The following is a 22,941-nucleotide window of genomic DNA, read 5'->3' as shown; positions in this document are numbered from 1 at the left end:
TTGCGTTAGCGAGAGAGCTGCGCAAGGACAACTTGGGCAGCAGAGAGAGATTTCCAGCTGAACAAAGGTGGTGAAGCAGGAGACAGCAAACTTCCCAGAGATGCCTCAGCTTGGGATTGGAAAAAACCCATCAATATTCTTGGGGGAAAGTTTGTGAGAACTTGAGTTATGAGGAATAGCTACAATTTTTAGCAATTTAAAGGTGTCGGAAATGATGAGAGTACCTCTTATACCCCGGGTGAATAAGGTATCTTTATCCAGCCTGAGCGAGGCACGGGGCAGGTGGATGCGGGGATGTTGGCTGATGCCTGACCAGCAGGAACACCTCAGCTCTGATACGTGTTGGTGTTCACAGGGCAGGCAGCCCCCCGCCCCTAGATTTTAGGATGTTCTGGATCCACGTCACTGCATCCAAAGTCCTGCTTCTCGGAGTGAAGGACCTCAGTGCGTAGGAGATGATGCGGATGAGAGCAGGACATGGAGACAAAAGCCAGGAGGCACAAACCTCTCTGAGGAAATGGTTGTTGGTTGGTGCAGTTTCAAGGCAGCAAGGAAATTCTGCTGCCAGCTCTGTGCCCTTGGGAGCCCTCTGTTATCTCCATGGTTTTCATGTGTTGGTGTCAGCAGGCTGTAGGGGAGAGAGTGCTGGTCTGATTAAGAGGCAGCTCATCTCTTAGCCTCCTCTTGGCCGGCTCTGAACAAATCAGGAGCTCAGTCAGGTTTATCTGGCAGTGTGGGCACAGAAAGTGTTCTCCATCATAGGAGACTGGTCTTTTAGCCTTTCCTTCTCTTTTTCCAATTTCCTTTCGTAATACTGATTGATTATCTAACTTTCCTTGGGACTGATATTTGACATGTCACTTACCCCCACCAAGGGAGAGTCAATTTTCCTTCCATCTCCATTGAAAAGCTTGTAATAAAACCTGAAAAGGATGGGCGATAGGTCTAGTTAGTAGCACTGAATTAATTAGATGGGGGAAGATGAGTCTAGGGGGTTTCTTAATGCAGTTTAGTTTTATGGCTTGTTATTGCTGGGCTCTTCTCATTGATGAGAAGAGATGGCCTTCAGCGTGTGCTCCAGAGGGACGGACACGCCGGGCAATGCCCTGTGCTGACACTGGGATACTCACCCTGGGTGGTTGTTGGCACTGCCTCATAAATACATGAAGGGGCAGAGCTAGTGGTCTATGAATGTTAAACAATTACATTACATCTTCTGTTGCATCTGAAGGCAGTGAGTGATTAAAATTGAATTCCTGGTACTGGAAACCAAAATAGAGACATTTGTAGGTGTGGGAACACTAGGCTTGAGAGGAAGCAAGAGAGCAAATAAAGCAACAAATCCTGACATCTTAGAGGGACCCTAACCCCATGAGTAAGATGATAATATGTCCTAGAAGGCTGCCAGAAATGAGTTATGCAAAAGACCGACACAAATGACAGTGGTTCAAGAGCCCTTTGCCAGATGTTTGCGTGGCTGAGCGCGGGGCCAGCAGGGCTGCAGCGCTGCAGCCGTTTACACGGGCCGGGAGCGGATCTGGCCCGCAGACATCTGCTGTGCGGGCTGGTGGCTCCAGCGGCTGCTTGGGCAACAGCCAGTCTGACTGGGAAAAAGCCAAGCTGCCGCATCGCCCGTAATCAGAAATCCGTGGATGTGGATGATATGGGCAAAATTTCTTCTGAGCCGGTTGTGCTGCTCTGGTGCTGAGCAGTGCCTTACTCTCCCAGCATCTCCACGGGCCGCTTCGATTGATGCCCTGAGGGAATCTGATCCCCTGCCCAGGACCTTCCTGGCATCTTCCCTCCAGCTGATCCACTCGCTGCTCCCAAAGTCCTGTTGCAGGCGGTAGCAGTTGATGGAGAGGCGAGGCAGAGCGGCCGTGTCCAGTGCTGCCGAGGCAGGTGTGCAGGAACTAGGACACCCCTCCCTTGCTTGGACAGAGACAGAAGCTTTTGTTCTGCACCGTTGTTACGGGAGAGCCCAGAAGCTGGGAGGCAGATTCTTGTGCTGATTCCTGCTCTCGGAGTAACTCCAGTGCTGGCTGCTTTCATCTTGCAGAAATACATCCACCTAAGGTCTCTTTCCACCCTCCTGTGCAAGCACACAGGTTGCCAGAAGGCTTCTTCCTACCTACAAATGTTCTATAATTACTCAAGGTGTATATGCACAGAGGCACAGTCTCCAGCATACAAAACCTGTAGCAGCCCGTATGCAAAACCTTTCCCTCCGTTTTGTGGGTGGGTTCAGAGCACTTGAGGAGTCTCATACTGGGCCCCAGTGGAGATATTACTGTATTGTAGAAACCTGCTGGAAGCTTTTCTCAGCAGCCTTGATGTAACGGCCAAGGGAGGACAAACATCTCCTTCAGCCTTTCACACAGTCCCTCTAGGTTAGGGCAGAACCGCGTTTGAGCTCAGAGCTCCCATCACTCCTCTGCCTGTCTTGTTGCTCTGTTGAGGATTCAGGCTTTCTTGTTCAGCAGCTTTAACCAAATTGGCTCAAAACATTAGAAAATTGCTATGTATATATCCAACCCACTTCTCTTGTCAATTCTTATTTGGTGGCAGAGATCAGAGGGGTATTCAGGTAAGAGCATGTGATCATTATCCTCGAGACACCTGGGTCCCAAGGGCACCCTTTAAAGGAACTGCTCTGTGCCGTGGGGAAGGGGGGCTGGCGGTGGGTGCAAGTGCACGGGGGTCAGAGTGAACAATGGGGAAAGGAACAGCAGAGAGAGGAGCCAGGGCCGCTTTGGTGTAAGCTGCCCAGGCAGAGGAGATGCTGCACGTTGCAAATCACCTGCCTGTTTTCTCCAGGTTGTTGTACGATTGGCGAGTGCTCGAGGGATTGGTGGCTTGGTGAACGCGTGAGTGTCAAGGTACCATATATTTCTGAGGAAACCACTTCCGATAGTCAGCAGCTCTGGGGCACAATGTTCAAATGTTGCCTGATGCCTTTTTGGGGTCTGCCACAGGCCTGGACCCCAGAACTGGGGACTGGAGTCTCCCAGGTCGCCCCCTCGATGCACATGCCATGGGAGCTCCACCTGCTCCTGCCCAAACCTCTCCGGGGTCACCTGGCAGCCGAGAGAGGAGCTGGTTGCTGCACAGGAATCTCATCAGCTTCATTATTTTATATTCAGAGCACTCAAGAATGACAAGTGCCTGAAGGCAGCAGGAGCCCTGAGCTCGCCCAGCCCCAAGGTCCCTGTTTGCTGGCAGTGTGGCCGATGGGGGAGGCGAGCGTGCCAGGGCAGAGCTGTCCCTGCGTCTGCACGCGTGGCTTCTGCAGGAGATTTGTACGGGTGAAACTGCAGGGACACACGGCTTCTGCTCGAGGAGTAAATGCAGCCACAGATGTGTCTGGCCCAGGGAAACAAAAGTTTGTTCGAATTCTTTTTGCTTTTTTGTGATCCTGTACAGCCCCAAGAAGCCCCGTTTCCCCCCGTGGCCTGGCTGGCCTGATGCACCGTGCAGTGTTCAGGGACTGGGACTGACTCCTCTGGGCTGCTCCCAGGGGTGGCTGGAAAGGCAATTGCTGCTCCTGAGTGGAGGAAACCCGAGAAAATAATTTGAAATATCCTCATGCCATATATACTTTATTTTGAGGAGCAGGCAATAACCCTGCATCCCCAAACGAAATACTGATTTTTAAGGGAGATGCAAACAAGTACAAATACAAAAATGTCTCTGATCATAAAGAAACCGTTTGCTAAAATTAAAATGGAATGAGTTACTGTCCAGGCTGGAGACAGAAACGTCAGCAGAGCTATGAAAGGGGAGGCTGACTACTTAGGTGACCAGACACATTTATTGTTTTCTTTCCGTTAATGGTGGTGGCAGTAGTAGAGAAAAATATCAAATTGCCTGACAACACTTTAGAAGCGAATTAAGTCCAGTCCTTGCCAGAGGTCTCCTTAGCTTCTGTCTCAGCAGGAATAGAGACTTGAACAGACTTGCATCCAGAGGGTGGGGAAAGAGGAATTAATTTTGCTGAGCAGAAATAGTATAGATAATGTCATAATAATCATTAAAAGGGCAAGTGAAATTGGTCCGGCCCTTGAAGCAATCCGTATGACCCATTATCCAGTTGAACTGGCACTTGATGGGAATGGCTGGTTATTGGATTGGATGGGTCTGTTTCACATCACCGACTAATGCAGAGCCAGGAGTGCGTTAACATCAGGCCTCGTGCATTTGCAAGGAGCTTGTGGCAGGTCTGTGTTTAGGGAAGCGTTTACGTGGCTGATGTGAATGCAGATGTGCTTGGGCATCCTATAGGATTCACTGACATGCCTCTGTCTGCGCCGGTGGAGACTCTGACCAAACCGACCTCGTCCAGAGCCTGCTGAAGTCAATGAAAAGCATCTGATGACTCTAATGGGCTTTGGGCCGGGGCTGGTGTGTAGGCAGACACACTGCTCGGTGATGTAAGCACCATCTGTGGGGATGTAAATGCTCTGTGTGCTGTTGCTGGCCGGGGCAGATGCTCTTGTGAAAGTTCAGGCCAGGCCAGATGGCAGAAAACTTGTTGTGGGGGAATTGCCAGCCTTGTTTTATACTGCCATGGGGCTCGGGTAGTGGGAGGAGTGTGGAGCAGGCTCTGGAGATGGGGTATTGTGTGCATGGGATCGTTAGGGCACTGGTGCTGCAGCTCTCCATCACACTATGCCTGTGAGGCTGGAAAAGGGACACCAGCATGCATTTGTTTCTGTCAGAGCTCCGTCACAGATCTCTAGGTTGCAGCACTAAGGCCGGGCTGGAAGCCCTGGAACACCCATCTCCCGCATGGTTTACCTGAGTGAGGACTTGCACCTTTCTGCAGGATCGTGTCTTCTTTCTCCCAATGGGGCACCCCAGCCAGAGCTGCGGAAGGACTCGGGGATGACAGAACAGATGCTGAAACATCTGGCCTTGCTGGTAAATGCTTCTCCCCGGTGAAAGCACCCCATGCCTCGGTGCGTGTCTCCCGTCTGTGGGAGGCATTAACTCTGCTGTCCTGCCTCACCACGCTGGAGGTCTGTGATGTGCCGAGCACTGAGGGAGCTCAGCCCAGCCGCGGCGGCAGCTGAGGCTGCCGCTCTGTTTGGAGGCACCAACCTTCCCCTGAACCGCAGACCTGGGTTTCAGGTGCCGCCTTGTTTGGAGGTAGGCTGCGGGTTGCACTTTGCCACCATCGGATGTGCTGTTGGGAGCGTGGCTGCAGGAAACGCTCACCTCCCGCTGCCCTTTCTGCTGCCAGGGTGCAGTGTCCTGCCCCGGGATGGCCGGGGGGTTGGTGGGTTTGTGGTGGGGCTGGTGCGGGTGGAGGAGGCTCATGAGACTGGCTGCAGCACCAAAGCTTACGGCATAGCCCTGGTCAGAAAGGCAGGAACGAACAGCTCGGGGAGGAAATTCTCAGCCTCTGGAGGAGCTGGGTTTGCAACAGAGCCCCGACCATTGCCACAGCATGGCACTCCTCTGTTGGTCCTGAGACAGTTAATTTCCATTTTTCTCCAAGCGGGAGAAAGCACAGAGGTAAAAAAGTCTCAGTGATTTCAGTCAATTAAACTAAAGCCTACTGGGTCTGTTGCTTTTGGATTTTCAAAATTGATCTTATTTTATATTTTTGTAAATGAGCCTTCCAGGGTCTTTGAGCACTTTCCATGGGGTGACAGTCACAATCCGTTGCCTCGCCTCTGCCCATGCTGCCTCTCCACAGGAGCCCAAGAAATCTTAACATCCCATCAAAAGCTAATTACATTCTGACACACCAATTGGAGACATCGAGAGATGGGGGAGAGAGCAGCTTACATAATGGTTTTAAAATTACGTGGGGCATGCTGAATATTTGGTGCTACGAAGTGCCAATAGTTCAGAGCAGCAGCGAGAGAAGGGTAATGGGAAGGAGTTGTAGTGGGATTTGTACGTGAAAACCCGCTCCAGGCTGCAGGTGCAAGACCTGATCCTGCACCTTGTCTTTGCTTTCAAACGCTGCAGCTTTCTTTGGAGGGAAGGATGCCCCAGCCTTCCACCTCTTGGGTCTCTTTCTCCCCATGGGATCAGGGTATCGCTAGCGCAGAGGGGGTGGTGGCTGCCTCCTTGTCCTTTGGGAACTCCCCCAGGGCCCAACAAACAGAGACAACCCCTGTCCTGTCTGCAGCCCCAGAAGGAGAGAGGGGAGAGCTGTGGGCAGGGTGAGATGGGCAGTCAGAGGCACTGGGCAGAAGGATCCATCCAGGGCTGTTCATGGCAGAGCTGCAGGTGGGTGAGGGCTGGGAGACCCTTTCTGGGAAGTGCTGCTGTGTCGTCATCCCCTGCTTGTGTCTTCCCAAGGCGTGTGCTGTTGGCCGGTCCTGAGGGCAGGACACTGCTTGGGATGAAATGGGTACACTTGAGACTGGAGGTTATGGCAGTGAGAGGGAGGAATATTGAATTGTCCTGGATTTTTCTGGCCTTTTTCTGGTCTGCAGCGCTATGACCCCAGCCTGTTTCACCCCTTAAACCTGCTGAGAGGTTACAGACTCCCACAGCCAGAGACCACGTGTCAGCAGCTCTCTAGAGCCCCTGGGAAGGTGACACTTGCCAAGCAAGCCTCTGAAAAGAAATATTTGTCTCCTTGTCCTCAATCTAGTGGCCAATCCTCTCTTTTGGCTCTCGAGGACATGCCTAGTGGTCACGGCTGCCCATGGTGCCTTGGGAGAATGGTGTTGGGTGAGCAGAGAGGGCTGTGGGGCTGCAGCACCCACCCTGCCCCGTCCTGGAGAAGGTGCTGCTTTCGGGGTCAAGTCAGCCAGCTGCCCTATACCAACGTAATTCTTTCTTAATGTTATTGGCTGGGCTCAGGAGCCTGGCTGCCAAATGGCTTTTCCCTCTACTGACGGTGACCCCAGAAGCGTGCAGCACTCTCCTGGGCTCTGCAGCAGGGGCCTGCGCACACCCCGTGCTCATTTACAGTCCCTGGCTAATTAAAAGAACCAGGGCTGCTTTGCAGCGTGCAAAGCCCTGGGATGGCTCCAGGGCCCCTGTTGGGATTCTAGAGGGCTTTCTGCGAGAGAATGGCCATGTGAGCAATCCTGCCTGAGAACAAGACTGGTAAGAGCCTCAGCCTGAGCAAGAATGCGATAAGGATGTGACCCCGAAGGAGGGGGGAGAAACTCGACGAGACAAACAACTCCCGGCAGGGGTTGGGACGGAAGAGGAAGTTCCACAGGGCGGGAAGCCTGGCACGGCTGATGTGGCACTTTTTATCCAGTCATAAGAAGGTTTAAAGCGCGGGCTAAGGTAACTGTCCAGTCTTGAGGACTTGTACTGCATGTTCCTCACGTGTGCGGGAGAAGAGTATAAAAGGGCTTTCTTAGTTGTAATAAAGGGGCACTGCTTGATCTCATTGGTCGTGTGCGTGCTCAGCTCTCCCGCAGGCCCCTGGTCAGGATCCGCGGGCCTGGGCTGGGACACGATGCCCGGGCAGGGTGGTTGTGGGCAGGGATGGGAGGACTGTAAGAGCAGAGCTTGGTTAGTGCCTGTTGGAGAACGGCTTGCAGAGAGCAAGGCCATGGGTCTCTGCAGGAGCTGGTCACAGCCCCCTGAGGTAAACAGAGGAAAAACCCAGGGTACAGTTATGCCTAACAAAGGACTGTTATGTTAACAAAGAGAGAAACTGAGGTACATTATGACCTTGTATATGATAAGGGAACGGCCCTGGGAGAAAAACAGGTTCAGAAGAGGGAAGATGTTGTGACATGTCTGAAATGCCACAAGGGGCTGGGACATTATAATGTAGCCTGTTACATGTACCCAATAGATTTGTGAGTAGTGTGCGTGATTATTGTAGAGTGCTTATATAAGGGGTGATTTCTTTCAATAAAGTTGAAGCTTGCTCTATCATTCACATTGAATCGGCTGCTTGCTTCCTCCGCCCGCTGCACTGATTGATACGGCTCTCAAACAAGTCTTGCAGGTGCCGCAGCAAAACAAAGAAAGGGGAGATCTGGGAGGCATCGGCCTTATACAACTCTGACACATGGTTGGTATAATCAGACAGTCTAGCTAGGATGGCAAAATGTGACTCCTTCAGCAGTACCAGTAAACGACACTTGGTTTTGTAGTGATGCTTACATGACGAGTTTACATCTTGAAGAAGGAAGAGTATTTAATTATGATTTGGCTAAAACGTTACCAATACTAGATGGTTAAAGGATTTGGTTTTTTATTGAATAACAGTTTTGATTGTCATTGTAATCTTTTAATGATGTTAAGCTCTGTGTGGAAGTGTTTTGTGAAAACGATGGACCGAACAATAAAAGGGGTCTAGATTGCTCAAAAACAAAAAGAGGGATTCATGGAATGGTTAGAAAACAACGGACATGTTGTGAGCGATCCAGACCGAGCGGCCTCACTGTAACAACAGCCTGTAGCTGGTGTGAAGAACACCTGCAAAGCCAAGGGGCTGAGAAACTGCATGCGTAGCAAGGAGATAAGAAAGCTGAACTGTTGAAAACAAGATGTTTGCTTAGCAAGAGAATGGCGCTGGACACCGCAGCCTTTTGGCAAGTGTCTCCAGTTGGGACCAAAAAGGCATTACAACTAGTCACTCGTTTGGCATGTTGGACTGCAAAACAAATGAACTTGGCATCCAATGTAATAGGTGATTTGGCTATGGATGTCGAGAGTCTTAGACGTGCTGTACTTCAAGATAGGGCTGCCATTGATTTTCTGCTTTTAGCACGAGGGCGTGGGTGTGAAGTGTTTGAAGGAATGCGCTGTATGAATTTATCTGACCATTCGGTATCTATCTATAAGAAACTGAGAAAACTGAAAGATAACCTGAAGAAGTTAACTGTTGTAACATCACCCTTATCAGAATGGTTTGCTTCATTGGGAATCACAGGATGATTGAAAGAGTTGTTACAAAGGGGAATTGTTGTAATTCTTGTAGTTACCATGCTTGCTGTTATTTTGCTGTGCTTAGTTTCCTGTGTTAGACATTCGGTACAAAAGGGCCTGCAAGAAATTTGGATTGCTCAAAAACAAAAAGAGGGATATGTTGGGATTCTAGAGGGCTTTCTGTGAGAGAATGGCCATGTGAGCAATCGTGCATGAGAACAAGACTGATAAGAGCCTCAGCCTGAGCAAGAATGCGATAAGGATGTGACCCCGAAGGAGGGGGGAGAAACTCGACGAGACAAACAACCCCCGGCAGGGGTTGGGACGGAAGAGGAAGTTCCACAGGGCGGGAAGCCTGGCACGGCTGATGTGGCACTTTTTATCCAGTCATAAGAAGGTTTAAAGCGCGGGCTAACTTAACTGTCCAATCTTGAGGACTTGTACTGCATGTCACTCACGTGTGCGGGAGAAGAGTATAAAAGGGCTTTCTTAGTTGTAATAAAGGGGCACTGCTTGATCTCATTGGTCGTGTGCGTGCTCAGCTCTCCCACAAGTGCCACAACCCTCCAGCAGCCCTCGGGATTCCAGGTACCTGCAGGGACATGGGACATGGTTCATGGCGACACTGGAGTCATTGAGGGCATGGGTGACACTGGGGACACTGGGGTCACTGGAGATATTGGGGTCATGGGATATTGGGGTCACTGGGGACACAGGTCAGCAGGGACATGGGGATATTGGGGACACAGGAGACATGGAGATGCTGAAGTCACCAGGGACACTGGGGTCTCTGGGAACATTGGGGTCATTGGTGTCAGCAGTGACAGTGGAGTAAGCAGTGACACGGGGGGCACCGGGCTGTGGCTCTCCAGCAGCCCCTGTGACACGAGGTACTTGTGGGGACACTGGGGGCAATTGGAGCATGGTGGCAGTGGGGACACCAGTAACACCAGGGACACTGAGGTCACTGGGAGTGGGGGGTGGCCCTGGGCTGAGGGTGGCAGCACTGGCAGGGACACTGGGGACATGGGGACACAGGGAGGGCACTGGTGGTCCTGCGGCCAGACTGGGCACTGGGATCAGCAGTGACCAAGGCATTGCCAGGACTGGGATAGAGCCTGGCAGGCATCAGTGACCCCCCCTGAGCCCCTCCCAGTGACCCCCTCACCCTCCACGTAGTCCCACACGAGGGGCAGGACCTGCAGCAGCTCGACCGCCCACCACTCTGGGGGCTCCCCCTGAGCCCCCAGCGCCCCAAAGAGGGACACTGTCAGTGCCCCAAGGTACCCTAAAGGTGACGGGTTTCAGGGGCTCTCTGGTGTCCCCTGTACGTCACCGTGTCATCCACCCTCCCCACCCCAGGCCTGGCACCCACCGGTGGGGTGGTGGTGGGTCATGCGCCCGCTCTCGATGCTCACCCGGATCAGCGTCGGCAGCTCCCAGGTGTGGGGGTACCTGCGGTGGGGTCAGCCCTGTCCCCGTCCCTCCCCTTGTCCCCTGCCCTGTCCCTGTAGCCCCAGCCTTGTCTCCATCCCCATCCTCGCACCCTTGTCCCCTCTGTCCTTGTCTCCATCCCCCTGTCACCAGCCTCCCAGCTCCAGCACCACCATCTCGGCAGTCCCTGGTCTTTGTCCCCTCCAGCTCTGACACCCCCGTGTCCCCATCACCCTCTGTGTCCCCATCCCCCTGTCTCTGACACCCCCATGTCCCTGTCACCCCCATTTCCCCACCCGCCCCAGGCCCCACACCCATGTCCCCATCCCCCCTTGTCCGTCTCCCCACGTCCCCATCCCCCTCCCATCTCTGACACCCCATCTCCCCACCCCTGTCCCCTCCATGTCCCCATCCTTCCACCTCTGACACCCCCATGTCCCAACCTCCCTCTGTGTCCCCATCTTCCTGCCTCTGACACATCCATGTCCCTGTCACTCCTGTGTCCCCATCCCCTCATGTGTGTCGTCCCCCTCTGCTCTGACACCCCCATGTCCCCATCCCCTCATGTGTGTGTGTCCCCCATCTAAAGGGGCACCCAAGCACATGGGGGGCACCCAAAAAGGCCAGGGGGGCACGCAAAGGGGCACCCAGTGGAGAGAGGCCCCAAAAGGATTTGGGGTGCAGAGGGCTGGGGTTTAGCAGCCCTGGGGGAAGGTGGTGTGGGGAGAAAAGGAGCATTCCAAGGAAAAATGTCTCTGCCAGATATTTTCCCAGTTTTTGTTTCACTGGGATGGGGTAAAAACACAGCCCTGAGCCATATCTTGGGGCGCAATCCCCCAAAACTGATATCACTTGGCTTGGGGGAGCGATATGCAGCCCTGCTCTGACAACTGGGGCTTGCGCTGACCGAAACCCTCTGGGTTTTGTTACTCAGAAATGGTAAATTTATGTTTGGTGGTGGGCAACAAGTGGTTAAAAGGTCGTCCTTAAATTTCAGAGCCCTAATTATGGAGTTAGGCCCAAGGCCTCAGCTCAGGCCCCAGCCAGGCCAGAAAAGTGTTACTCCTGCTTTCCTAGCAGCAGCTTTTAATCCTTTACTTTTTTCTTTTTTTTTTTTTTTTTTTTCTTCCCAAATTGTGCCATAGGAGACACAAAACTTTGATCTGTTTGGAAAAATCCTGTTGGGGTGAGGGGGTCCGGCAGGTTGTTGGTAGTAAAACAGGTGAATAATGGGGTTTAAAATTCATTGTCAGTTTGGAAAATTACAAAAACCCTGAAACAAAGAGCTTCACTCCCCAGTCAGGACTGCGAAGAACCGCTCACAGGGTTCCTTTTCACAGTGCTGGGGATCACTCCACTACAAGTGCCCGCTTACTAACAAACCTCTCTGACTAATACACACAAAATCACTCATCGGCACCAGACCTCTTGGAAAAGGCAGTCTGATGCTAATGGCTTCTTAGAACTCATTTACATAGTAAAAACAGAGTCAGGGTCTTCTCCCCTCCTTAGGGGTCCCCACAGCCTTTCTCTCACTGTCCCTTAGTGAACCTTAGGTCTCTCGTGTCCATCTCTGGTCACGGAGTTACTTCATCCCTCCTTCAGCTCGTTTGTTCCAGCTCTCAGCACTTGTGACACTGGCGTCTTCTTAGGCCCTTTGTTTGCTTGAGGATCCTGCTACCAGGGATGGACTCGGGGAGTTTCTCAGAGTGTCCCAGGTCTGTCTTATCTTTACTAGGCAAGGAGTTAAAGGTTTCAAACATCTTACAAGTGGGTGACTGGGTAACAACTACAGAGGGTAGTTAAGAAAATGTATAAATGAAATTCCATACATTACAGTAAAACACAATGTTAAAAGGAAATGTTCTACTTTACAGGTCCCTGCACATTGGCCGTTTCCAGTGTACTTGTAGCAGCTTCCCTTCAGGAGGAGCCTGGGGCCGGGATGGGGATCCACCGCAATAAAAGACTTTGAATTTCGCCCCGGTGGCCATTTGGGGGCGGCAGCGCTCTGGGCCCCGCTCGGCCGCGCCGCTTCTCCCCGCCTATCAGGCCGTCGGCTGCTCGCCCCTCCTTATTTCCCCGCGTCGGACCAATCAGCACTGCGCTTCATCTTGGCCCGCCCCGCTCAGCCAATGGGAGTGTGCGTTGAGGCCAATGGGAGCGCGGCGGGTGGGAGGCGGTCGGGAAGGCGGGGAGGATCTTGAAGCTGCCGCCATTTTAACGCCGGGTCCGTGCCGCCGCCGCCGCCTGCCGAGGAGACCGGTAAGCGCTCCGGTAAGCGCCGGGGGGGGGGGCGGGTGACACGGACACAGACATCACACGGTGCCGTGACGGCGTCGTTACCGGGGAGAGGTGGGGGCGTCATCGCCGGGTGAAGTGGCGCGGGGAAGCGGCGGCGGTTGAGGGAACCGCCGAAGGCTGGAGGGCGCATGCGCGGGGCGGTGTGGGCCGGCGGGGCTCTGCGCTGTTCCCGGGGAGGGGCGCGGGGTGCGACTTGTGTGTGTGTGTCCCCACACACACGGGGCGGGGCCGCTTTTGGGGTGAATTCGGGGGGTTTTCGGATGGGCGTGTGAGCTTATCGCTGAGGCGGTGACATCATCTCCCCCCCACGAAAAGAGGTTAAAAAACAAAAAGAAAGAAGAGCCCCGGGCACGGGCGAGCGAGCGTCGGCCCTTGGAGGGAGCCCCCCAGAGGCCCCCGAGATGGAGGTGGGTGGCTTGAAACTGAGGCAGGACCTGGTGAGCGGGGGGTTCTTGTGGGATTTGGAGCGTTCTAGTGGGGTTTGAGGAAGTTTTCATGGGATTTGAGGGGGTTCTGGTGGGGATTGAGAGGGTTCTTGGAGGATTTGGGGGAAGTTTGGGGGTTTAGGAGGTTCTTGGGGGCTTTCGGGGGGTGTCTGTGGTTTGGGGAGCTTCTTGTGGGGTTTGGGGAGGCCTTCCTGGGCTTTGGGAGGGTCTTGAGGGGTTTGGGGAGGCTTTCCTGGGGTTTGGGGGGGGTTTCTCATGGGATTTGGGATGTTCTTGTGGGGTTTGGGGTGTTCTCATGGGATTAGGGAGATTCTTGGCTGGTTTTGGGGGCCTCCTATAGGGTTTGGAGGCCCTGTGGGGCTTTTCTGTGGGCCCAGGGGTTCCCGTGGATTTTGGGGGAAGTGCCAGGTGTGGGCGCTGGAGCAGCTCAACGGCTTCGAGCTGGCCGGCCGCCCCAAGCGCATGGGGCAGGTGACCGAGTGCCTGGACGGCACCACCACCACCATCACCTTCCCTAAGGGCTGTGAGGAGGACGAGCTTGTGAAGGCAATGGAAGACCTCCAGCTTGTGAAAAATGTCGCTAAAGGTAGGTTTGGGGGGGCTACAGGAGGTAGTTATGGGGCTGGGGGGCTTTTGGAGGCATCTGGGGGCCTTTAGGAAGCATACCGGGGGGGATTTGAGGTGTAGTTAAGGGTCTGGGGTCTTCAGGAGGCATCTGGCAGGGTTTGGGGGTCCTTATGGGGCTGGGGTCTTCAGTAGACATTTGAGGGGGGTCTCAGAGGCATCTGTGGGGCTTTCAGAGGTCGTTATGGGTCTGGGGTGGCCTTTGGAGGTATCTGGGGGGCTTCAGGAGGTTGTTATGGGGTTGGGATGGCTTTTGAAGGCATCTAGGTGGGGGGTTAGGAAGCATATGAGGAGCTTCAGGAGGTGGTTATGGAGCCACAGGAGCATTACGAGGCATCAGGGAGTGGAGGGGTAGTCATGGGGCTGAGGGGGTTTCAGGAAGCCTCGGGGGGGGTTAAAGAGGGAGTTATGGGGCTGGGGGGGCTTCAGGAGGCATCTGGGGAGTTTTTTGGGGGCTGATCTGGGTCTGGGAGAGCTTTGGGGTGTGTCGGGGTTTTGCCCCATGGTGTGATGTGTGTGTGTTGCCCCATCCCCCCCCCCCCCCCCCCTCCCAGGTTCGCAGCTGCCCAGCAGGGGCCAGGCTGACCCCCAGGTCAATGAGGCCGTGACCCTCGACCCTGCTACCCTCACCAGTATGGGCAGAGGTTTGGAGGGGCTGGGGGGAGGTGCTGGGGGGGTTTGCGGGGCCTGGGAGCTCTGGGGGGCTTTGGGGGGCCTGAGGGCTGTCTCTGGGGGAAGTTGGGGGGCTGGAAGGGTCCAGGAGGGGTTTTGGGTCCCTGGGGGGGATCTAGAGGGTCCCTGTGTGTCCAGATGGAGGATTTGGGTGTCTTTTAGGGGTCTCTGCGTTTTGGGGGGGTTTAGGGGTTTCCTGTGGGGTTTAGGGGTTTCCTGTGGGGTTTAGGGGTTTCCTGTGGGGTTTAGGGGTATTTTGGGACTCTCTGTGGCTCTGAGAGTCCCCCCCCTACTCCCCAAACTTTGTGTGTTCCCCCCCCCCCCCCCCCCAAAATCCCGGTGCTAAACTTGGCCTTGTAGACTCTGGCCTCCCGGGGCTCCTCACCTCCAAGGCCATGCGAGGGGGCAGGGCCCCCTTTTCCCCACCATGGTGTTACCATGAAATGGGTGTCTGGGGGCTTGGCTTGGTGGGAGGGGTGTGGCCTGGCATGGGTGGAGTGGGCATGGCCTGGGGAAAAGGGGGTGTGGCTGAATTCTGTGGGGTGGGGCTTAACTGCCTTCTCCTCCTGCAGGTAGCACAGCCTCGCCCCCCCGCCGGGGAGGCCCCGCCTGTCAGCAGAGCGTAGGGGCGGGGCCCGCTGGGGCGGGGCCCGCTGGGGCGGGGCCCGCTGGGGCGGGGCCCGCTGGGGCGGGGCCCGCTGGGGCGGGGCCCGCTGGGGCAGGGCCCGCTGGGGCAGGGCCCGCTGGGGTGACTCCTCCTCCCTCACCCCATGCCTGCCACTGACTCCAGGTGGTTTTGGGTGTTTGTCGTTGCTGCTTTTCGTTGTTTGTTTTGTTGTTGTTTGCTTCTTTAACAGAATTAAACTATAAGTCACCAAAAGCAGCCCTAAAATGCACCCCCCTTCCCACCCTCCTTTGTGTGACAACCCTTAATGAAGTGGGCACTTGTTGCCCGGCAAAGTGAAGGCTTTATTGGGAGGCGATGCTCTTTTCTCCAAGATGACTGCTGGGGGCATCGGCTGCGAAGCGGACATTGAGGTACCACCCCTTTAAGGGGGCCCTTATAGAGGTGGCGTGCAGCAGACATTGGGGTGTTGGTGGCTTTAAGGTCAGGAGGCCAGAAGGGGCGGGTCCAGGGGCTGCTGCCTTAAAGGGGAGGGGCTTGCAGAAGGGGAAGGAGTCTCCTCTGGGTGGGAGTGGCCTGTGGAGGGGAGCGCTGCCCCTTTAAGAAGCTTGTGAAGGGGCAGCGGGGTGTGTGGGGAGGTGCTACTGAGCTCTTAAAGGGCCAGTGGCCTGCAGTGGTGGGTGGGGCCCTACGGTGTGTCACCCTTGTTTGTGTGTCCATGCATATGCTTTGCATAGTCACACCCCTTATCTGCATCCCCTGGCTTATGTAGCTGCACCCCTTCATTTGTATCCCTTGCCTGCGCTGCTTGATGGTGATGCCCCTCACTGTTGCCCTGCCCTCATTTGCATAGCCCTGCTCATCATTGCACAGCGCTGCCCTCTCTCCATTAGCCCCGCCCCTCACACCACCTGGAAGCTCAGCAGCCCCAAGGCCTTGTTTGCATGGCCACGTCCCTCCCTGAGGGTAGCCAGGCCCCCCACCCGCAAGGTCACACCCTCATGATCTCATTTGCATAGCCATGGCCCTTCAGTTAGCACCCAGCCTTTCTCCCAGCTGTCACCTGGTTTGCATGGCAGGCTCCGCTTTCCCTGCCATGCCCCTTAATTTGCTGTGCTCTCCCCAGTTGGCATACAGCAGCACCACTCCCTCTCCAGGCGGCGACCGCATTTGCATGAAAGTTCCCGCTTCCCCATGCCTGATCCCAGCGTGCACCTCTTTGTGCATCAGGTCCCGCCCCTTCATGTGTATGTGAAGTGCCCCCCCCGCCATTTGCATCCAAAGGCAACATGACATGCCACCACCATTTGCATGGAGAGAACAATCTCATTTGGATGCAAAGCCCTGCCCCCTCATTTGGGAGGCACTGCCACATCTCATTTGCATGCCGCATCCTACCCACTACTTGCTTGTAGGAAAGCTCCTCCCCCTCATTTCTATGCCAAAACCAGGTCATTCTGATTTGCCTTCCCTTTCGCCCTTAAGCCTCGCCCTCTGATTTGCATGAAGGTTGCAAGTGGTCTAATTTGCATATGGTGCTCCATGCAGTCTCATCTGCATGCAGGCCCCGCCCCTGCACTCATAGTGGGCTCTGCGCCTGCCCCGGCTGCCTCATTTGCATATTTTGCTGCTGTGCTAGGTATGTAAATAGAAGTGGGTGGAGCTAGGACCCGCAGGGGGTGGAGCCTGGGCCTGGTGGGTGTGGTTTGGGCCAAACTCCCCCCACCACCACCCTGGCCCCATAGGTGGGGGATAGGAGGACAAGACTAGGCCCCGCGTGTCCCTCCCGCGGTGGGTGGTGCCTGGTGCTGATGCCGCCCCCCCTCCCCACCCAGCCCTGGAGGTGGGGCCGGACTCGCCCTTGGGGGCGGCCATTGACCAGAGCCGAGGCAAGCAGCCTTCCTCCCTGCCAGCATCTTCCTCACCAGCAAGAAGGGCTTCCCTGTCCTCTCCTGCCTGCACCAGCGCCTGCTCTGCCGCCTCCTGAAGGTGGGGGGAGTGTTTTGGGGGTTTAGGGGGGCTGCGGAGGGCTTGGGGTAAATTTGGGGGGGTTGGGATGCTGAGGGGGATCTGAGGGGGTTAAGGGGGCCTGGAGAGGAGCTGGGGGGGGTTGGGGGAAATTGGGTGGGTTTAGGGTGTATGTGGGGGAGCTGGGGAGGGGTTTGAGGGGATTTAGGGGAGCTGTGGTGGGTTTGGGGGGGTTTGGGGTCTGTAGGGGAGGTTTGGGGGGCCTGTAGAGGGTTGTGGAGCTCTGGGGGGCACCCTGGAAGAGTCTAAACAGAAGTAGTTTAATACCTAAAATATATTGTAAGGAATGTCTCAGGTGAGATTAATGGAACCGGGGAAGGTCGACTGTAACAACTTGTAGGCCCCTGCTAAGAAACACTGAAACTCGGTAAAATGTACTTCCACTGGGGGGAGATCGCGGCCACTGGCTCATGGGCCACCGACCCATATTACACCCCAGACCCATTTCTAGACATCCCTGGGCTCTGCTGCGCAGAATCAGAAATAGGAGGAGAGTATGTTAATGATTTCTAGGAAATGGTATGCTTCTGTATGGATACTTAATGAATATGTATGAATAAATACTATATAAGATGTATGATTTTAGTGCTGTGTCTGCTTATCTGCATCCAGTTGGTGTCAATAAGTTCTGTTATCCCGTTTTCGGTGACACCTCAACATCTTCATGCCCCCCCCCAGCCCTATGGGGCACCCCCCATGCCCCTGGGTCCCCCCCATTTCCTGCTGCCAGTGTGTGTCCCCCCCTAGGGTAGGGGTGGTGCTGGAGGCCGGGCAGGGGGTGTTGGTGAGCACGGCACTGCGGGCAGTCCAGCAAGCGGGATGGCGCATCTACCTCTGCGCTGCCGAGAAGAGCCCTGTCCGGGTTCAGCTAGGATAGGGTTAAGTTTCCCCAGCAGAGAGGGGGAAGGGGTCTCCAGCTGGGTTATTCATACCATGCTGATGTCAGGTCTGGGCGCGGAGCACAGGAAACTTTTTCCTTTGTGGCTTTGGTCGCGGGGAGCATGCGAGCGCGCTGTCTGTAACCATTGTGGTATTTCTCTGTATATCTTCTGTCTTGTCTACTGTTATTACTGTTTATTGCTGTTATCATTGCTACTGTTGTTGTTCAGATTGCTTATTACACTGTTGTATTAAATTTCTTCTTATTTTAACCCAGGGTTTGTGCCTCACTGCCAGCCTGACCAGCTGAGGGTGGGGGAGGGGTAACGGCAATGTGGTCTCCGGTCCCGGCAGGGCTTAAACCACCACACGCCCCAGCGCCATCATCATGTGAGGAGACCCCCAGAACTCCTGAACATCCATAGCGACACCCCTGACCCATAGCAACACCCAAACTGACGACAGAGAGCCCCGTAACTGCACAATAACAGCTTTGAAATGCCCCAAAATTGCATCATCATGGCACAGGAGTGGTCCCATAACCCCCTCCCTGACCCTCCAGCCCCCCCAAAAGCCCCCCACAATCAGTCAGGATTGAGTATAACTGCTCAGCAGGGATTTTTTTTCTCAGCACTGGATCTCCTTCATCCATCCCTACGGGAGGATATCGGACCTGCACAACTCCAGGAGAGTTACAACACGCAAAGCAGTTTGTTTTTCCAATAGCACATACGTACGCTCTCGCCAAAGCTCGTACTCCACAGTTACAAATCAGCGATTAGGCAGTTATCAAGCGTTTCTCCTGCCAGCACAAGGCCGCTCTCACACGGGCTGTGCAGACCAATGCCCTGCTCGCTCAGGCGCTGTTCCCGCGGCGGTAACTTCTCACCGCTCAGGACTGTCCCACGGCTCAGTGCTGCGGCTGTCCCTTGGTTTTCCTGCCGCCTCGGCACAACTCAGCAGTGTCTGATTGTTGCCTGAAATCGGCATGTCGACCTGGTTCAGGAACGGCATGGTGACCAACCTGAGGCCGCTTGGGCCATCAGCTCTCAGACACCAACGTGGTGGATGGCAAATGGCGTTTATTGATAGGTGACACTGCATTATATAGCTTAGGTTTACAATGTCATTTCCATCCGCTTACATCATGAGCTAAACGCTATTGGCTATCCGGAGAGGGGTCCTACGTTTCCGTACAGCGTGACATCTTCCATCCGCCGAGCCCTAACTACCTTTCTCCCAAGGCCTGTTGCTCATCAAGCTGAGGTGCTTTTCAGAGGCTGTGCAGGGCTGACAGGCCGATGCCTCCCACAGCTCTGGCGTTTGGTCCCGGGGCTGGTAGGGGCATCAGGGTCCAGTCATGGGGATGGCAGCACTGTTGGGGCCTGGTCCTGGGGTGGGCAGGGTGGAACCGGGGGCTTGTCCTGGGGCGGGGAGCACAGTAGCAGAGTTCAGTTGATGGGCAGGCAGCATGGCTCTGGGGGCCGGACCCGGGGCAAGCAGCGCCGTCGGGTTCTGGTTATGGGAAGGGCAGTGCAACACCAGTGTTTGGTGCAGGGATGGGTAGCGCCATCAGGCTCCGTTCCCAGGGCGGGCAGCACGGCACTGCCACTCATTTCTGGCGTGGGCAGCGCCATAAAGGTCCTGTCCCGGAGCAGTCAGCGTGGCACCATGGGCCGGTCCTGGGGCCAACAGAGCCGTGTGGTTTTTAACGCTCCATTGTAGCGCTCGATCTTCTCAGAGGCTGGTGCGTGGTAGGGGATATGGCAGATGCACTCGATGCCGTGTTCTTCTGCCCAGGCATCTCTGAGGTTGTTTCGGAAGTGGGTCCCGTTGTCTGACTCAGTTCTCTCTGGGGTGCCGTGTCGCCACAGGACTTGGGTTTCAAGGCCCAGGATGGTGTTCCGGGCGGTGGCATGGGGTGCTGGGTAAGCTTCCAGCCACCCAGTGGTTACTTCCACCATTGTGAGCACGTGGCGCTTCCTGTGGCGGGTCTGTGGCAGTGTGATGTAGTCGATCTGCCAGGCCTCTCCATATCTATATTTCAACCATCGCTCTCCATTTCTCTGGGGCTTCACCCGCTTGGCATGTTTGATTGCAGCACACGTCTCACATCCGTGGATGATCTCTGCGATGGTGTCAATAGTGAGGTCCACCCCTCAATCTTGAGCCCACCTGTATGTTGCATCTCTACCTTGCTACCACTACCGAGGTCTCGTGGGCCCACCGGGCTATGAACAGTTCACCTTTGCGCTGCCAGTCCAAGTCCACCTGAGCCACTCTAATCTTAGCAGCTTGGTCTGCCTGCTGGTTGTGTCCATGTTCATCAGTGGCCCGACTCTTGGGTACATGGGCATCCACATGGCGCACCTTCACAACGAGGTTTTCCACCCGGGCTGCAATATCCTGCCACACCTCAGCAGCCCAGACGGTTTTACCCTTACGTTGCCGGTTGCTCTGTTTCCGTTGCTGCAGCCATTTCCACAGGGGATTCGCCACTGCCCACGAGTCGGTGTAGAGGTAGAGCCTCGGCCACTTTTCCCGCTCAGCAATATCCAAAGCCAGCTGAACGGCTTTCACCTCTGCGAACTGGCTCCATTCCCCCTGTCCCTCAGCAGCTTCAGTGACCCGTCGTGTGGGACTCCACACAGCAGCCTTCCACCGTCGATGTTTTCCCACAATGCGACAAGACCCATCAGTGAACAGGGGATATCGCTTCTCCTCATCCGGCAGCTCGTTATATGGTGGGGCCTCCTTAGCACGTGTCACCTCCTGTTCTGGCGACATCCTGGAATCTTTGCTCTCTGACCAGTTCGTAATCACCTCTAGTATCCCTGGGCGGCTGGGGTTCCCTATTCGAGCCCGTTGTGTTATCAACGCAACCCATTTACTCCACGTGGCATCGGTTGCATGATGCGTGGAGGAGGCCTTTCCTTTGAACATCCACCCCAGCACCGGCAGTCGGGGTGCCAGGAGGAGCTGTGTTTCAGTGCCGACCACTTCTGAGGCAGCCCGAACTCCTTCGTACGCTGCCAGTATCTCCCTCTCAGTGGGTGTGTAATTAGCTTCAGAGCCTTTGTATCCCCGGCTCCAAAAGCCCAGAGGTTGGCCTCGGGACTCCCCAGGTGCTCTCTGCCAGAGGCTCCAGGTAGGGCCGTTCTCCCCGGCTGCGGTGTAGAGCATGTTCTGAACCTCCTGCCCTTCCCGGACTGGCCCGAGGGCTACTGCTTGGGCAATCCCCCGTTTAATCTGCTCAAAGGATTGTTGTTGCTCAGGGCCCCATTCAAAATCGTTCTTCTTGCGGGTTACGTGGTAGAGAGGGCTCACAATCAGGCTGTAGTTGGGGATGTGCATCCTCCAGAACCCCACAGCGCCCAGGAAAGACTGAGTCTCCTTTTTAGAGGTTGGTGGGGCCATGGCTGTTATCTTGTTTATCACCTCCACTGGGATGTGGCGACGCCCATCTTGCCATTTTATCCCTAGGAACTGAATTTCCCTTGCAGGCCCCTTAACTTTCTCTTGCTTAATGGCAAAGCCGGCCTCCAGGAGGATTTCAATTATCTTCTTCCCTTTCTCAAAGACCTCCTCGGCTGTGTCCCCCATACAATGATGTCATCAATGTACTGCAGGTGTTCTGGAGCCCCACCTTTCTCCAGTGCAGTATGGACCAGTCCATGGCAAATGGTGGAGCTGTGGTTCCACCCCTGGGGCAATCGATTCCAGGTGTACTGGATGCCTCTCCAAGTGAACGCAAAATGTGGCCTGCACTCCGGCGCTATGCGAATGGAGAAGAACGCGTTAGCAATGTCAGTCGTGGCGTACCACTTGGCTGCCTTCGACTCCAGTTCATACTGGAGCTCCAGCATGTCCGGCACGGCAGCACTCATCGCTGGCGTAACTTCATTCAGGCCACGGTAGTCCACAGTGAGCCTCCATTCGCCATTAGGTTTTCTCACAGGCCATGTAGGGCTGTTGAAGGGTGAGTGAGTTTTGCTGATCACCTTCTGGCTTTCTAGTTGACGGATCAGCTGATGGATGGGGACCAGGGAATCTCGGTTGGTGCGGTACTGCCGCCGGTGCACCGTCCTGGTAGCAATCGGCACTCGCTGCTCCTCACCCTTAAGCCGCCCACCACTGAGGGATCCTCTGAGAGGCCGGGTAAGGTGGACAACTGTTCAACCTCCTCCAGGGCAGCTACACCAAAAGCCCACCGGTACCCTTTTGGGTCTCTGAAGTGCCCTCTCCTGAGATAGTCTATGCCCAGGATGCACGGGGCATCTGGGCCAGTCACAATGGGGTGCTTATGCCAGTCCTTCCCAGTCAGGCTCACTTCAGCTTCCAGTAGGGTCAGCTGTTGGGATCCCTCTGTCACTCCGGAGATGCAGATGGATTCAACCCCACTGTAGCTCGATGGCATCAGGGTGCACTGAGCGCCAGTGTCCACAAAGCCTTATACTCTTGTGGGTCTGACGTGCCAGGCCATCGGATCCACACTGTCCACTAAATCCCATTATCCCTTTCCTCCACCTGGCTGGAGGCAGGGCCCCTCTAATCCTGCTCATCATCACTCACTTCTTGTGAGAATGATTTACTGGTCCCCTCAAGAGGGTCAGACATAACGTTCACCATTCTGTTCTGCCTGGGGGATTTCTGACTGGACACTGGAGCTGCGCTCCTCTTGGAGGACTCCCCTTTGGTGATGGTCTTCCCTTTCAGCTGCTCTACTCGTGCAGCCAGGGCGGCAGTGGGCTGTCCATCCCACCTCCTCATGTTTTCTCCATGGTCACGGAGGAAAAACCACAGGGTGCCTCGTGGTGTGTGCCTGCTGCTGCCCTTCTCTTGGGTGGGGAAACGTTTACTTCTAATGGCTGAGACATCAGCCCGTGCAGGTGGAACGTAGGACACGTCCTCTTCCACTCTCTGGACCCTCTGAGACAGTTCCTCCACAGCTGAGACCAGGGAATGCTGAGATGAAGGGAGATTTCCCTCATATTGCCGGAGCTGGCCAACCACTCCATCCACTGTCAGAGTCTGTGTGTCTGTCCCCCAGGACACTATTGCCAG

General features: G+C 55.1%; 1 protein-coding gene across 1 annotated transcript; it reads left to right on the top strand.

Annotated features, from left to right (window-relative positions):
- Window positions 1-12,456: 12,456 nt before the first annotated feature.
- On the top strand, window positions 12,457-17,521 carry LOC141955036 (uncharacterized). The gene is made up of 7 exons (XM_074895097.1): window positions 12,457-12,564; window positions 12,919-13,010; window positions 13,427-13,635; window positions 14,228-14,305; window positions 14,918-15,383; window positions 16,806-16,959; window positions 17,339-17,521. Exons 1-5 carry the CDS (start codon window positions 12,457-12,459, stop codon window positions 15,127-15,129), a joined length of 699 nt encoding a protein of 232 aa, XP_074751198.1. The 3' UTR covers window positions 15,130-15,383; window positions 16,806-16,959; window positions 17,339-17,521.
- Window positions 17,522-22,941: the final 5,420 nt, after the last annotated feature.

The sequence above is a fragment of the Athene noctua genome, unplaced genomic scaffold, assembly GCF_965140245.1.
Source record: "Athene noctua unplaced genomic scaffold, bAthNoc1.hap1.1 HAP1_HAP1_scaffold_84, whole genome shotgun sequence".
Lineage (NCBI taxonomy): Eukaryota > Metazoa > Chordata > Aves > Strigiformes > Strigidae > Athene > Athene noctua.
This window is presented reverse-complemented; position numbering and strand designations above follow the sequence as displayed.